The 16,605-nt window shown below is 37.3% G+C and overlaps 1 protein-coding gene across 22 annotated transcripts in view; it reads right to left on the bottom strand.

Annotated features, from left to right (window-relative positions):
* The window catches only part of BCAS3 (BCAS3 microtubule associated cell migration factor), a 482,829-nt gene that overhangs the window by 238,117 nt on the left and 228,107 nt on the right, over positions 1 to 16,605 (bottom strand). For 12 of the 22 annotated variants that reach the window (XM_074342661.1, XM_074342657.1, XM_074342669.1 and 9 more), the window contains 3 exons: positions 11,176 to 11,276; positions 8,630 to 8,826; positions 4,409 to 4,536 (listed from right to left, as the gene is read on the bottom strand). In XM_074342661.1, coding sequence (XP_074198762.1) covers positions 4,409 to 4,536; positions 8,630 to 8,826; positions 11,176 to 11,276 — 426 coding nt within the window. The remainder of the gene's footprint in view (positions 1 to 4,408; positions 4,537 to 8,629; positions 8,827 to 11,175; positions 11,277 to 16,605) is intronic. The other 10 variants (XM_074342679.1, XM_074342680.1, XM_074342663.1 and 7 more) reach the window with 1 other exon arrangement.

The raw sequence follows: 16,605 nt of genomic DNA, 5'->3' as shown, positions 1-16,605 counted from the left end.
ACCAAATGGTGTTTCTTACAAATCTCTTTGCCTCTTACCACCAGCATCTCTTGTGCCTCTGACGGCTTTAAGATACAGTGACTAAGTCTGCCTGCCTGGAATGGCAACTGTGGACACAGTGCAACATAATCCTTAGGAACACGCTTCCCCCAGCGCATCAGAAAAATCTCTGCAAGAAAAAAGCATGCCTCGATAAGAATGACCCTCCGACAGAGATATGACTGCTCGAATAATATCCCTGTTGCCTACCCAGTCGCGCTTCGCTAATAACATTATTTGTTTTTTTAAAGTCTGCTGCACCAAATGCCAAATACATGAAGCAGGCACAAATGATCATTATAAAATCAATCAAATCAAACCAGTGTGGATTTACGTCAAGCAAATAAATTATTTTGTATTCAGAAGAAGTAGGTGCTGAAAGCCTGAATTAATTAATTCCTAGAAATCATTTAGATGACTCTTGAGTCAAAGAACAACGGGGGGTAAGGAGTAGAGCTCAGTGGCAGAGCACGTGCTTGGCATGCATGAAGTCCTGGGTTCAATCCCCAGTGCCTCCGTTAAGGGGGAATGTTTCTTTTAATTAAAAATAAAAATTAATTAAAAATAAATTTTTTAAAAGGAAAGAATAACAACAAATACTAGGTCTGCAGCTTTGTCACCATTTATCGAAATGTTTGAATAAACACTATTACCACGTGCATCATAGTCTGCTCTAAAGGATTTTTACTTATCTGTCACAATATTCCTTCTTCTACTGTCATCTTCCTCAGGAATGAACTTAAATGCTTCTGTCACCACTTCTAATAACATTTTCTCTATAAAAGTTTTACTTTAGTAGAGTTTGACAAAGATGTCTGCTCTCCACACAAGCCAGGCATAAGTTTGTCTTTAAATCTTAGCTGCCTTGAGTTCTTCCTTGGTAAACATCAGTTTCCCTGGTAAAAGTACAAACTAGGACAAACAAACTTAGGAGGAACCAGATCTTTCTAGGCTCTCTGTGTGTATGACTCAAAAGCAATCAGAGTTGTTATTAAGTTATCCAGCAAGTACAGCCTGCAAGTCTCGGAACAAGAACTTCAGTCACCAATGTGGGAAACAAAAGTTTGAACAGGACACTGACAATTATATTTCTATTTTCTCTTCAGGTCATACGCCTTTGTCAAAAGAAGGACACATGTTATAAAAGACAAACAGCAGGAAGAAATTCTCGATACCTAATCGAAAGGAATGTAGAGAGAGAGAAAGAAGAAAAGGTAAGTAATCCATGCAGTGCTTTTTGTCTAGAAATACTGCGTGTGATTCAGACACTGCTGTTCATCAGCTGGATACAGGAGAAATGGAGGCGTTCCCTCAAATTCCATTTGTTCTGAGTAGCCTGGTCATAAAGGTAAATTCCATAAAGTCCATTTCCAGAATGGTCTTCTCCTTAGTCAAGAAGAGAAGGTCTTACAATTATCTAAACTCAAAATCTTAGGTAGGATAGTGTCTTCTGAATTACCAAAGACCAGATGAAACATGTTATGGGATTAACACCTACTTATAAAGCAGTTATGTATCTGCTGAGTCTAAAACATACATATTTATTTAGAGATAGCAAGAACCTGGTTCCTATGTTATCTAATGGCACAGAATCTACACTGTGCCTAAAATCATCAGTTAATAAGTGAAAAACATGTATTTTAGGAAACAAGGTTCTATACAAAGGAGTGAAGCACAGATATACTAGATGACCAAGAAACTGTGAGGGAAAAAAAATCTCCTAGCAGGAGTAGCACAGTGCTCTGCTGACCTCTTGTAGTTTCAACAGACTCACGCTGCCAGATTCGTACACAGGGATCTAAACACACACGCAGACCCAAGGCTTCCATAATAATTTCACTCCGAAAATTGCCACAACCATCAAAAGATTTAATTCATATCACATTAAAATGTTCAAATTCTTTCCCTTTGAAAAGTAATTATATCAAAAATAACTTTAACACCACTAGTTTAGACAGAGTAAGAGGTGTCACTGAAACAGAGGGAGAGCTATAAAATATGCCATAGGAATGATTAAAAAGACAGCATGTTCATGGTCTAAACTGCTTGAAGGTAAGACAAAGCAATGAACCCTGGTAAGAGGAGGCGCCACCCTGGTCATATCCCTCTAAGCAAAGGCAATCAGAATTCCAGATTAGCATCTTCATAACATGCAGCTGACTCGAATGCATGGGTCATAATCAGAGACGCACTTCCCAGTTCAGGAGAGATTATAAAAATTCATTAGGCTCTTTTTAATAGAAGAACCTAAAGCAGAATTTTCCCATAAACTTCCTTTCATCAAGAACTCAAGCCATTGAACCTCTACCTTGTTAAATCAACATAAGTCCATGACAACAGAGATCCTATTAGAGAAAGTAGATGAAGGTTCCCCAACAAAGCATTATTCACCCAGTTTAAAAATGTGTTCAACAAAAGGGGTCCAGATGATCTGAGAGGTAGAGACCAATTCATAGACGTCTAACTCCTCATCGAGGGGGGTTTTTGAGATCAGAGAAAGCAGCACACACATCTCACCGCCCTGGCTGTCTTTTGGCAAGGAACTGTGGCTGTCTGGAATGAAAACAGGTCTAGAAAAATTATAGAGCTTAGTCACCAAGAAGCCCTTCTCCACTCAAAAGTTAGGTGTTATCAGGCCAAGGCTCGGAGTTGTGGAATCACATCCTAGAAACTCCTACAATGAGTCTCTGATGGAAACAGAAGTAAATCAAAGGCAAAGATCTAATTCCTTACTCAAACATCAGCTGAAAACTCTTCTGGCAACAGAGTTAAACAAAATTATGGTTGCACTATTTCACTGAAGTTCCTCTCTGTGGCTTGAGATAACTTTACAAAGAGCTAAGACTAAATAGTGCTAATGATAAACATGGATATTAGCTCAGACTACTGCATGGAATATGGCAAATTTAATAAAACATGTGGTAACTGATTTAGTGACATGCGTTTCACTTGACCAGTAGCTAGTCGCTTGACTCTAAAGCATTAATAATATTGCAGTTTAACAATGTTTAAAAAAAAAACAAAAAACCAACAAAGCCTACTATTGATCTTGAATAAAATGCTTCAGGTTAAAATACACCATTTCCAGGATTCCCCAGATGTAAATGATAATTCCAGATGAGTAGGATCTATTAGCATTCTCAGGTTAAAAGTATCAAAAAGATGTATTGTTTAAGTCACCTGTCTCAGTATCTCATTCAGTGCAATGCTGCAGACTTCACACATTCTGTGCTTATTTCCAGGGGACAACCCTGGCTGCCAAGCTAAAGCGGAGGCACAAGTATGAGTCCTCTAAAGCAAGAGTTTATGTTAAAAATGAAAGGGCAGCCCTGGATGTGGACAGGTACAATCTACTGACAAAGAGTTCAGAAAGCCAAGAAAACGTACAAACCCCATTAGCCTTCAAACTTCAAAATATATCCAGAGACAGAATCAGAAACAGAAGCTTTGGTCTTTTAAAAGTGACCTTCACAAATCAGTTTGGTGTTTGTTTCCATTTTCTTTCACAGTTTAAGCCTCAATCAAATCAGCAGTCTAGAGGGATTTTGAAATTGCTATAGATTAAAATCCTCTCTGACTCAACTGTTTGACTAATGCCTAGTGTTTAATAATTCTACTTGTAAGAGACTTTTTTTGATGAAACCCTGCTGTACGCGAGCTTCAGATGCTCCACAGCTGCACCGCATATAAAGCATCACTTATTTTCTTGTTTTCTTTATCACTGCATTTAGAGATGAGACAACGTATCATTACAGACAGTTCTATTATTTGGCAGACCTGGCAGAAAACAGTTTTATAATACTAATGTAGCAACTATCACCTACAAAGGCAAAGGTCTACTTCCCAGTACCGATGATACACATTCGTGGCTTGGTTCCAAGGATAGGAAGTTAATAACTGTGATAGATAGACTAGAGTTAAGTTAATGAATTTCTAAACTTTATGCTTTCAATAATAAAACCATTTAAGCTATAGCATTTGGACTCCTGCTTCTACAGATCAGGCACTTTGATACTCAACAGGTTGAGTAAATTGAATCCATATATTGTATTTACGTTCTCTGTCAAGGTTGCTTCTCCACATTTGAGAGATCAAAGGCAAAACAGTCATCAACCCTGTAGCCTTCAATACTGTGTTCATTACATTTAATCAAGTGCCAACTCCTCCGCATCATTCACCAACCATAACAATATTTAAATGCGTGGCATTGTTTAGCAGCAAACGTAGGCACACATTGTTGTCTCACACACACACGTGCACTCATCCACACACACATCCCCCCACAGCCCCGAAAAGAGAAAGAGGAAGGCAAGAAAAAAATAGCATTCTCTACACTGTGCAAGAAAAATTTAAAAATGCACAGAACTACCCAGTAAACATTCTGGAGGTAGTTTTCTACCTGAGGCAGCATCAATCACGGTGGAAATTCCCCTTCGGTCAGAGACTGGACGGGATGACCCTGGCATGCTGACTGGGTCAGAGCGGACCGGCTGGATCCTGCAATGCAATTTAATTTAATTCACATATGTTCCTGGCATCTGAACTGTCGCTTGCTACAACAGATCTTAAATCAGGAATGCTGGAATTACCCAATCCATTAAAGAACCATTCATTCTAAAACAAGGCAAACGGGGGAGCTGCAGTCCCTGATTCATGCACGAGGCTAAAGCACGACGTTCTCTACACTCTGGGCTCCTTCTTTTCTTTGTATGTTTTTTAATGGATTGTAAGCAAGGGGTTGAAAAACTGACATTAACTTAAAGAGATAAATTAAGTGAAATGGGAGAGGAAACAAAACACTACACTGAATCCTTTGGCATTTGCAGGGGACAGATATGCAGAGTTTCGACAATCTTTAAATTCATGAACAGAACCATATCCAGTAATGCTTTCCCTAAAAGACAGCAATACTAGATACAAAATTTTGAGTCACTCCCTTAAAATTACTTAATGAAAGTTACTTTATATGTGAAAATAAGAACAGGATAACGAAATGGTGCTGGGATTCGGCTGCCAGGGATTTAGCTAGGATCACTGCTGTCCAAATGAGTTCCCTGCAAAAAAGTTCCCAATTAGCATGTAAGAATCAATCAGAGTCTCAGCAAAACTGCAATTCACGACATACAATTTCAAGTTGCTTGAGAATGGTAAACCTATAAATGCCCAGAGTGTATATATATATATCCAGCTGTATTAGATTAATACTCACCACATAAAAATACCTGTATGGCTAAAAGATCTGAGAGACTCAGGCAACTTGGAGGGATAATGATTTGTTATAACATAAGCATGCATTTTTGTCATTCATTCATTCAATAAGTATTTGCTGAATACTAATCATGTGTCAGTTATTCTAGGAACAAGCAGAAACAAAACACGAAATACAAACTCTATGTGGAGATATATGGTATGGACATTCTGAACTGATGCAAAAGAAAACTGACATGTGAAAATGAACGAAATAGGTAACAGAAGGTCAGAATGAGGAAATGGGGGGATGAATGCACGGTACATAGCAAATCAAGAAGATCCTGTGGAGCTGTAGCAGAAACTAGACATGTATACAATAACAGGATATATAAAAAATCCCAAAGATCAAGAAGTGCCCTTTAAACACAGAACTGGAACAAGAGAACCCTTAGATTTGTAACCAAGCATGAGAAATGCAGGGCGTCTTAAGGAGCACAATTTGGCTTAAGCATTGAGCTCCTAGTGGATATTGTTGGAAGATAAGAAGTTGGTAACCACCATAGGATAGATCACAGAAGCCTGACAGGCCAAGTATGGACCACAGGAAAAGAAGTTATCGAAAAAAAGTTATCGAAAGTGCAGTACAAGTATGTGTATACATTGTGTCAAAGAAAGAAATCGGAGGGAGGTGAAAAATGATGCATATGCTCTAGAACCGGAAGTTGGAGACACTGCTATACACAGATCCTGATCACTGCAATGGCGAAGATGTGGTCTACCACCCAACATTGGTTCTGCCGGGTTTTCCTACTCCAGCCATGGTAATCCCATCATCTCCCATCACAGCGGAGATTAATCAGTTCTGGGATGGGCAGGCCTAAGCAGATTTAGGCCAATGAGAAAAGAGGAACGATTTTCTGGGTCTTAAGAGAAACAAGAAGCTAACCTTTTAGATGTGGTCAGTTCGTGTACTATAAAGCTCCCTCCCAGTCTAAACAACTTAGCTGGGCTGATAAATTTCCTTTTATTAATTCAATTTATAGTATTAGAGTTTCCAAATCATCCAGAGTTTTGGGTGGGTTGTGGATGAGGCTATAGATGAAGGAAGACTGGCCATGAATTGATGTGTTGAAGACACAGAGTTTGTTCTATTATTCGCTTTAACTTTGCATGTGTTTAGCTATGTTTGAAATTTTTCCATAATAGAAAATAAGACAAAAATAAAAACAAACTGGTAGGGGTGATGGAAATGTTCTAGAATTAGAGGGGATGTTGCCCAACATAGCGAATACACTAAAACCTCTTAACTGTATAGTGAATTTTATGTTATGTAAATTATGTATCAATAAAAAGAAAATAGAAAGTGTGAGATCTAATGTATAACATGGTGACTATGGGTGAGAACACTTTACTGTACAATTAAAATTTGCTAAAAGAGTAGAAATTAAATGTTCTCACCAAAAGAAAAAAATCACAACACACATATATAAAAAATATGTCAGCTGATGGATATGTTAATTAACTCGATGGAAAACTATAATTAAAAAAAAAATGAATGAAATAAAATCAAACTGATTTCTCAGGAGTTAAACTTGAATGGAAAACTAGATCTTATATCTCAGTTTTCTTTTACATTATTTGTTACTCAGGTCTAATAATCAGTATTTCTTTGGCCTTTTTTACATGCTAAATCCCTAGTCTAGAGTATTAAGGAGCTGCTTTGAGGATAGCCACGCCTGATTTCCTTATGGATATGACAATCAACAATACGCCTGGCTGCTCCCCACTTTTGCTAGGGTACCGGAAGGCAGACCATCACAGCACCACATAATTCTTAGTGATACAGGATACAGGACAAGGTACCAGGTGTAAAGGGTCAGCTGAGCCAAGAAAATCTAAACAAGGCTTCACAATTTAAAGAAGAAAGTAAGGCCAACTGTCATAGTGCCACCGCACATAAGCCTAAAGAAATATCGAAGAACCAGAGGTGAGAACCTGGGATAAAGCGACAGTGAACAGGAATGAGGAGAGTATAAATAGTGGGATTTGTAACTGGATGCTGGGCAGGAAATGGTAATAAACAGGACACATAATGGAAATGATGTGAGTCAAATCTGAATTTTCCATCAAAACTGTGTTCTAATGGGGCTAAGGTCTCAGTCAAGGGCCTATATGCTCAAAATCTTAAATATAAACTACAAATGCAATCAAAAGAAATTTCTAAACCTCAGCCTAATATAAAGGTTCCTAAAGTTTATATGTGTCCACCAAACAGGACAATATTCTAAACAAACATAAACAATTTAAAATCATTTAGATAAATACTGGGAGCTCTTTAGTATAAGAAAAAGCAAAGTCTCTGAGGAAAATTCTGGAAGGATTTCAGGAATGCAGCTCTATCTGAAGAAGCAAGTAAGAGAGTTCTTATATGAAGAACTATGTCTGAAGTAAGGGATAAGTAAGAAGCTAAAGGAAGTGAAAAACAAAAGAACAGAGCTGCAAATGCAGGAGCTGGAGATGTCCCCCCTAAAAAAGGGACAGGGTCTTAGAGCAGCGGGTGACAGTCATCAGAAAAAAAGGAGAGGGGGGAAAATCTTGTAAATAGTTTAGTAAAGGGAATAAACATAGTTTTATGAGTCGTTTATTTTAAATGCCTTATTATTAACATTTAAGTAACAGAATGACCAATAAACACAGACGAGTATATATTGAATCACTAAGCTGAGGATTGATTCTAGAAAGCTGAAGAAAATACACTGGACAAATAAAAAGCAAAAAGTTGCGGAAGAAATAAAATACGAACCAACCTAAACAAAAAATTAAAATTCTTAATAAGGTACTACAGGAGGTATGTTTCATTATATGAGTTGTTCTTAAAAAAAGAAACATTGGGGCAAAACCCACCTCAGCAACAGCTTTTGTTTTATTATAAAGATTTGTTATTAGTGTTGACAAAGAGGTAGAATAAAAACTTATTTCCGACATATGACTGGGACACATTTTTCCACAATTTTTAAAAAAGAGATGCAAGAAAAAAGTCCGAGGGCTATTGTAGATTCAAATAAAGATACACTGTGGAACTTTTTTTGAAAGAAAACAAGGAAAGGGAAATTACACAATGCATTAGACTGAGCCCTTCCTTGTCTGTTCCCTAACATGTCAAGTCTGGGTGTAACAAACTAAACTTTGCAGTTTAGCAAACCTGAGACTACAAAAGTCAAAAAAGTTCTCTATTACATTTTTTAAAAACTAATAATAAAAAGCATTTGTAAACCTTGTATTATGATTCTTACAAGTCAGGATTAGAGAATATACATGATGGAATAGACAGACAGACAGAAGCTCATTACAAACGGACATATTAATCTGGTCAAATCACTTTCTATTTCTTATTTCTTACCTGAGACTGTTGAGATCAAGATCATCCGTATCAAAATCTGAAAGGGGTTGTGGAGCATCACTTGGACCATGAGACTGCAGCACAGATGAACTGGATGATATGACTGTGGTTTGGCCTGAGGGATGGATGGTTTTGAACTGGAACTGTGGACCCATCCATAGACGTCTGTGGGGTCCGGTGTGCGTTACAATTTCTACCTGGAACAGATTAGGAATCAGGACTTAAATGTATTACAACCGCCCTTTGAGAGCCTTTCATGATTCTCCCATCCCATCTCTGAACACTCACATTCTCCAAGAAGCCCATCTTAACCAAGTGGGAGAGGGACAGGGCACCCACAATCAAATGGAAATGAGAATGACAGCCAACAGAGACACTCACTACATCCCTCCACTGGTTTTCACCAAACCAAACCAAAAATTCACTTTGTGTGTACACACACACACACACAAAATCACATGACAATAAAAGGAACAATTGCCTGCCTCATTTAACTGGTGTTAGCTCCCTAGGGACTACCTTTTCGATTCATTCTAGACAGTACTTACCACTTTGTGGACATGTACTGAACACTAAACCTATCAATCCACAGATTAAAAGTAATTCCTTTACTGAGGACCAAGCTCATGACAAACGTGAAGTTGTTCTTGAACTATCCAAGGAAAAGAAAAGGTCTGAAATAATTTTCAACACCCAAAGCCAGTTTCTTTCCACTTTTAAATATTACAACATTTACTATAGTGTCCTCAAAATCCCAAATTCACTTTTAAATGAAGACAGTAGTACGTATTTTCTCTCAAACTAGATTTACTTTCAAAATACTATTACTTAATTACAGTATTTTCTCAACTACCGTGAACACTGACATAGGGATTTTAAATGCTGCAAAACAGTAATATCAAAATGTGGTACGAATTTCATGCTCCATGGAGGGGGAAGGGAATGTTGCCAATATTATATTGAACATTTTAAAGAGGAAGCAGAGAGTAGGACCCTGGGTAAAACCTGAAAATAAACATATTATGTGATTTTACAAATGAGCAACTTGCATAAGAGACTAAATAGGCAAACCTTTGGTGAAACAGTATTTCACAGTGTCTTGTAATTGCTACATCCACTTTATGGAATTGACTTCCCACGTGCCTTATTTTTGCCCTGAGTTCTTTTATATTTAATTACATTTCTCTGATTGCGGTGATTAATTCTTAACAAAACATAACTGAAAAGGTTCATGGAGTGCAGCTCTGTGTTTGTAAGTCCTAAAGGGCAAAAGCATCATGGTCTTGGAACAATATTCACATTCCCACTAATCACGGGGAGAAAACTACTCAGATTTAGGACAGTGATTTCTCATTCAAGTAGTTGTATTCAGCAATGTAAATGAGGCCACAGATAAAGCATTCTGTGTATTTTAAGCTCAAAACCATCAGTGTCACAGAGCCGAGAGGTAAACAGATGCACTTGCAATTTCACCGAGGCGATGGCCAGATGTTCCTGCTCACTCCCCTGTTGTATGCGGTACAAACATATTGTATATACTTTCACACTGACAGCACACATTACCCCTTTTTCTAACTGAAAAGTTGAAGTGAAGGACAGTGGTTTCTTTGCCAGTTTTTTTTTTTTTTTAACTTTATCGTGGTATCTATCCTCAAGAAAGGTTGTACCTCTATATGCATCCAGCATCCTTCAAGGAGCTGCCTGTATTTTCACTGAGATGAAACAATCTGATTCCTCAGTTTCCAGATTCCCTGTGGTTTTCAGGCTCCCCTCCCTGAGAAAGCAACGAAGCTGTACACAGCTTGCACCGAGGCACCTGTCTGATGAAAAGCTGCAGGATTGGTAATCTGAGACAGGTCATTAACTTCACCCAGTGATGTCATGACATGAGACAGACATAACAGCATTTGTAATGAAGTCACTTGTAATCTCAGCATTCTGAAATCTCCCCAGGTATCTTTTATTTCAAAGCCCTGGAGTTGAAGACAGCCTCACCTGGTAAGGGGAGGCAGGGTCAGCTGAAGCTGTTACAGGACTGGGTGGAGACCCCTGGAAGCGTCATTGCAGAAGTTTAGGGGAGGAAAGCCAGGCAGGCACAGCCAGGACTTGTGCAGAACTTCCCCAATCAAAGTATGGGCCCAATCTTCAGGAAATGTTGGCTCCACAAAACAAATCCCAAAGGTTGTTGAATGGCTTGACTGTTTGAAAAAGGCCAATTTTTATTTTAATCCAAACAGTTCATCTGAAATCCAAGGTCTCAGGGGATATAAATGGACTGTTTGAAAAAAATGCATATTTTACGCTCTTTGTGTAAAAGCTAATGTACACACATATATAGACATCTGTGTGTGCATAAAGTCTACATACACATATCCCTGCAGCAGTATTGATGAGAAATTCTTAATATGGAAAGACAACTGATTAATTCTTAGTGATCCTAAAAAGATCCCAATTCTGCCATTTTCTCCAATTCAAGAATAAAAACAGACAATGGATTTCTGTTTTCTTGCACATTATTTAATAGACCAAAAGTTTCTGACTTTTACCTGAGACAGCCATTCTTCATCCTCCTGTCCACTGTGGTCAGATGCTAAACTGTCATAGGACCCATGCCGAGTAATGGGCCCAGGGCTTCCAGGGGGAACCACTGCGGGAGAAAGGAAACATATTTAAACAACTAGAATCCATGCAGTGAGATAGATGAAGGTGGGCATAACCATCCTGGACACTGTGGTAATTTAAAAGATAAAATATGACATTTAATGCACAAAAATAATTCAAATAATTAATGAACAGGAAACACTGAATTTCTTAGGAATAAGAAAAATCTCCAATTAAGATTACACTTTAAAAAACACCTGAGGGAATTCAGTCATGATATATATCACTGTCTGAAAGAAACAACCAACTGCATCTTAACAGCACAAGTACTTTATGGGGCAGTGACAATTTCATTACCTGTGCACCAGTGTAACTCCTAGCCTTCAAGATTGAGGACATTTCAATTACCTCCAGTTAAAAAGAAATTAATTTGATGTGGTTCCTTATCATTTGAGAAGCGGTTTTAAAAACAAATATCAAATAGTAACATTCCTTAAGAGTCTGTTTAATAGTTTCATATAAATGGAGGCATTAAAATGCATTTATTTAAAAACACTTTTATCCAAATATTCATTTATCCAAAGAAATGTTTTATTCATTTATCCAAAGAAATGTTTCTTTTTCTTTCTTCTTCTTCTCCTTCTCCTTCTCCTTCTTCTTCTTCTTCTTCTTCTTCCTCTTCCTCTTCCTCTTCCTCTTCCTTTTCTTCTTCTTCTTCTTCTTCTTCTTCTTTCTTCTCCTTCTCCTTCCCCTTCCCCTTCCCCTTCCCCTTCTCCTTTTTTTTAAAGTATACTTCAGTAGTTTCCCTGATTCTTAAGTGGTAGGATACAGGCTTAAAAACACAAAGAACTTGAATTTAAAAATAAAATTAAAAAACACAAAAACCTGCTTTCTCATACAAAGAGGAACTTTGCTTAGTCAAAGCAATAGAATGATTCAACAAATATTTATTGAGATTCTACTATAAACCAAACACCATCCCCAAAAGAACTTAGTCTCTTCTATTTAAAGTCCAATGCTTATTTTTATTATAAAATACTTTATTTTTTAGAAGAACTTTAGATCCACAACAAAACTGAGCAGAAGATACAGAGATTTCCCATTTCTGCCTCCATATACATTTTAATGCTACGAGGAATGAAGCAATGAAGTACTGAGGGGAAAGAGAGAAATGAAAGAAAAAAAGAGAACAAAAGAGGAAGTAAAGTAGATGAGTATTAAAGAAACCTGAAGAAATAGAAATAAATGAGAAAAAGAAAAGAATCTCAGAATTTTTACCACCCAGAGCTATGAGTACAGGCACGTGCATTTCCCCTAGGCTACATTACCAAAAAATCAAAAATCAGAGGATATGAACATATCAAAATTTCTTAATGCATATTCCCAGAAAGAGTTAACACACTTCCATCAGCAGTGACTGAGAACGCTAATCTCACAGCCCTCTTGCCAGGACAAGGTACTCAGAAGAACTAAATCTTAGTGAAACACATACGAGTGAAGTAGACAAAGCAGAAGCAAGGGGAAGATTTTAAAGAGGATATACTCACAAAAACCTTACCCCCAACTAGTTGGGAGGGGAGAAAAGGTACCTAAGCCAGTCAGTTACTCAATACAGAGAGATAAGCAGTATGAAAATATAAGATTTGCAGTGGGTGAAACTCAGCTACTAGTTCTTCAAAATCATAGTTCTACAGCTGAGGGGCATGCTGCCATCTGGCACAAAACACAAGTGATCACCAAAGCATAACACCTAATTTCTTATGATTTTGAATGATATCATGAAGAAAATAACATTATAATTACCTAATGAATATTTAAGCATCCTCTTAAATAATTTTGGTGTATACTGCAAAACTGGTAAGTAAATTTATGTGTACGAAAGGCTGAGCTGTTCTCCAACCGTTTGTAATCTTTTTAATTAATAAATTTAATAAATGAAATTTATATACAGAACAGAGAAAGAGGATCCCTCAAAACCCCATTCCCTAAATAGTTGTCAAGAAAGCAGCTAAGGACAAATATCTAGAGGTCAGGACAGATTGGAAAGCAGTTGAGGGCAGAGAAGATTGTAAAGGGGAGAGGGAACAGGACATGCAGATAGCTGAGGGGAAAGTGTTACAAAACAAGTATCAAGTACAAAGACTGACGTGGGAACATTCAGAGAAACGTTTCAGTCATATCAAGAGGCAGCGCGGTCGGTGAGGCAGGTTGAGAGTGGGAGATGAATCAGGAGGCAGACGGGGCAGGCGAGGGAAGAGCAGCAGATTTTTTATGGAAAAATATTTTTTTAATAAAGCTAACGTAATATGATGGAAAGATATGGGAAAAATTTAAAGAGAAGTGAGAAATCATCCCCTTGCGTAACTAACTAGTACCTAATATGAATTTTTCCAAGAGTTTACAAGGTGTTCTATATATGCTGGGCCTAGGCTGTGCACCTGTTACAGAATAAACATTCCAGAAGTATTAAGTGAATGAATGGAGTTTTGCATCATGGACTAAGTAATGACACCAGAGTGGTAGGACACTTATTTATCCATCATCAACATGGGGTAAACTTAAAAGTAATCCAGTGGCAGAGATGGGGTGAGGAAAAGGATTACAGATGCAAAGAGACTAGTTATGAGTTGATTATTGTTGAAGCTGAATGACAGGTACATGGAGAATCATTACACTATTGTTTTCTAATTTTGTGTATGTTTGGAATTTTCCATAGTGAAAAAAAAATTTTTTTAAAGAATTCTCTTCCTCCCCCTCCCAGCTGTCCTGTTTCCCAAAGAAAGTGGTAAAAATACCAAATACGTATCTATGAAACATTAAATCTGAACCTTGAATTTCTAAATGGAGATCATAATGAGAGTTTTCATATCTTACATTTGCTAAAAAATAGTATTCCAATTAAGAATGCACTGAAGCATTTGGAAGATTCACAATATTTAGAAGTGTGGTGGGATAGTATTTTTCAACATAAAATAAATATCCTCACCCCACTCTCACATTTCTCCACATTTGAAAAACTTCCCCAATCCCAGCAGGAAAAACATTCCATGTTTACTACTTTGGAGAAGCAATGGAATACCAGGTCACAATGAAAAAAGAACAAAACCCTGACCCTGGGATAAGAAAAAGAGATTGACAGTATGGTAACTAAGAGCAAAGCTTCCATGCTCTCTAACCAGCCAGGCGTTAGGAAAGATATTCTAAGGTGGAGCAAGAGTACCATAAACAAGGGGGGAAAGAGGGTTCCCAAGGAAGGGTACGAAATGACAGAGCCCAGAAGGAGACTTAGGGATGAACAGCTATGAAATATCTTCATTCGTGAGTAGAGGTCAGGGAAGTAGCAGGAAATTCCACGCGTGCAAGAGTCTAGAGGAGGTGTGCACACAGTGCTCAGAAAGACAGGCTTTGAAAAGACTCTGAAGTAGAAACAAGGATGGATACTGCAGAGACATATGAACCAGTACCCAACTATCGGGTAGGGAACGGCGACATCTCAGGGGTGACAGTAAAGATAAAATAACCCTAACTCTCCCATCTCATATCTTTGTACTCTGTAAGCCCTACAGAATTCCGATGCCATTTTTAGGAGGTTATAATTGATTGAGATTAATTTCTCCATATTTGTTAGGATGGAGGCACAGAAGAGAACTTATTTAAGAGTTTATTTAGAGAAAAATAAAGTCGCATATGTTGTTAAGCCTGAGTTTAATGGACCAACATACCTACCTTCTGTGGTTAGTATCTTTTATATTTCACGAAATGTTCTTAGATAATTAATCATCATGAGTTAGGAAAAGAAAATGGAATTTTGAAATAAAAATCTCTGCATGTTCTATCCCTACCTTTAGTACAGTAATTTAAAACAAGCCTATCCATCGAACTAAAAAGGATACACTGTCGACTTTTTTAGAGACTACTTCGAAAGCACTGCCTGTACACACAGGCATTTGATAAGTATAGATCAACAACCAAGGGCAGGATGAGCAGATCATTATGAGGTAACTGTGAGCTAGACTTTGTTTATGTTGTGTTCTCAGGAAAGCAGATCATGCTTCTCGTGAGTAAATAAAAGCTAAAAAAAAAAATCACTAAGTGTATTTTGCTGTCTTACAGTGATGTATGAGTGTGTGTGTGTGTGTGTGTGTATATATGTGTGTATTTCTATGAATATATTTATATATTTTATGTGTGTTTATGTGCAAAGCAAACAAAAACAAATCTGCTTCAGCGCTGACCTTTGCAAATTAGTCCTGTTAATCTAAACCCCCGAAAAACCACCTAAGTAAAATTATGAACAGAAAGATTAAATGATCCTTTGATAATGTCCCTAAATCTGAACCCATGTAACAAAATTCTCAATTTCCAAAATGGAAAATGTCAATTCATAATATAATTTCTCAAACCCATAAGTAGTTAGGGAGAGTTCTCTGGTTTTGAATTTTTTGATGTTTGCACCATAATATAAGGACCAGTGAGTATAGAATTTTTACAAATTACCCACATAAAATAGACTATTTATGAGTTAAAGCTTAAAGTATTTAGATGCTGTTAAACATACAAAGTATCAAGCTGTTCAAATAACAATTACTAAGTTAAAGAGTTATAAACATTGTATTAACAGATATCTAAAGTGACACTCTAAAGTCTCCTTTTTAATCCAGGTTAATAGAATGAATACAAATACTTGAAGGTTAGGACACACAGGTTTGAATCAAGATTCCAAGAATGAGTTATTACAAGTCCTGAAGAAATTTAAACCTCTTGCCATTCCAGGGTGTTCTCTCCAACGCAGTGTAAGTATACTTTCAATTCAAAGGAATCAAATTCTCTCTAAAATACCCAAAAAGTAACACCTAGATCTTAATAATCTAAGTTCATCTGCAACAAATTTTGTCTTCCAGTTGAAAGACAGAAGGTAAACTTTTACCAGTAATATACTGAATATACTTTATATGAGAACAGGTAATTACTTTTCTTTGTATATTGGGCATGGTTTAGATATTCAGGAAAAAATCAAATCTCCTAACTATGGAGTTTACAACAAGGTCCATAGGGCCTAAACGCTCTGTTAAGATAAAGAGTAAAAGGAATAATTATTGGCTCCCAGCACTGTTTGCCCTTAAAGCAATGAGAGGAAAAAGCTGACAATGCATATGAAAGTTAAAAGACTAACCACATACAGGTTATAAGCATCCTTTTTAATATAAACTGACACAAAGCATAATGCTGAACAATGAGCAGTGCTTATTCATGAACCCAGAGAAGGGCAAGTCTATTTGATTCTGTTATGTTCTTGCTCTGTTCTTCCCTGCATCTCCTGAACTCCCAGCAGTGAATTCTCTTTGCTGGGGCTCTGGAGGCTTCAGAGGACGTAG

Source organism: Camelus bactrianus, chromosome 16, assembly GCF_048773025.1.
Source record: "Camelus bactrianus isolate YW-2024 breed Bactrian camel chromosome 16, ASM4877302v1, whole genome shotgun sequence".
Lineage (NCBI taxonomy): Eukaryota > Metazoa > Chordata > Mammalia > Artiodactyla > Camelidae > Camelus > Camelus bactrianus.
This window is presented reverse-complemented; position numbering and strand designations above follow the sequence as displayed.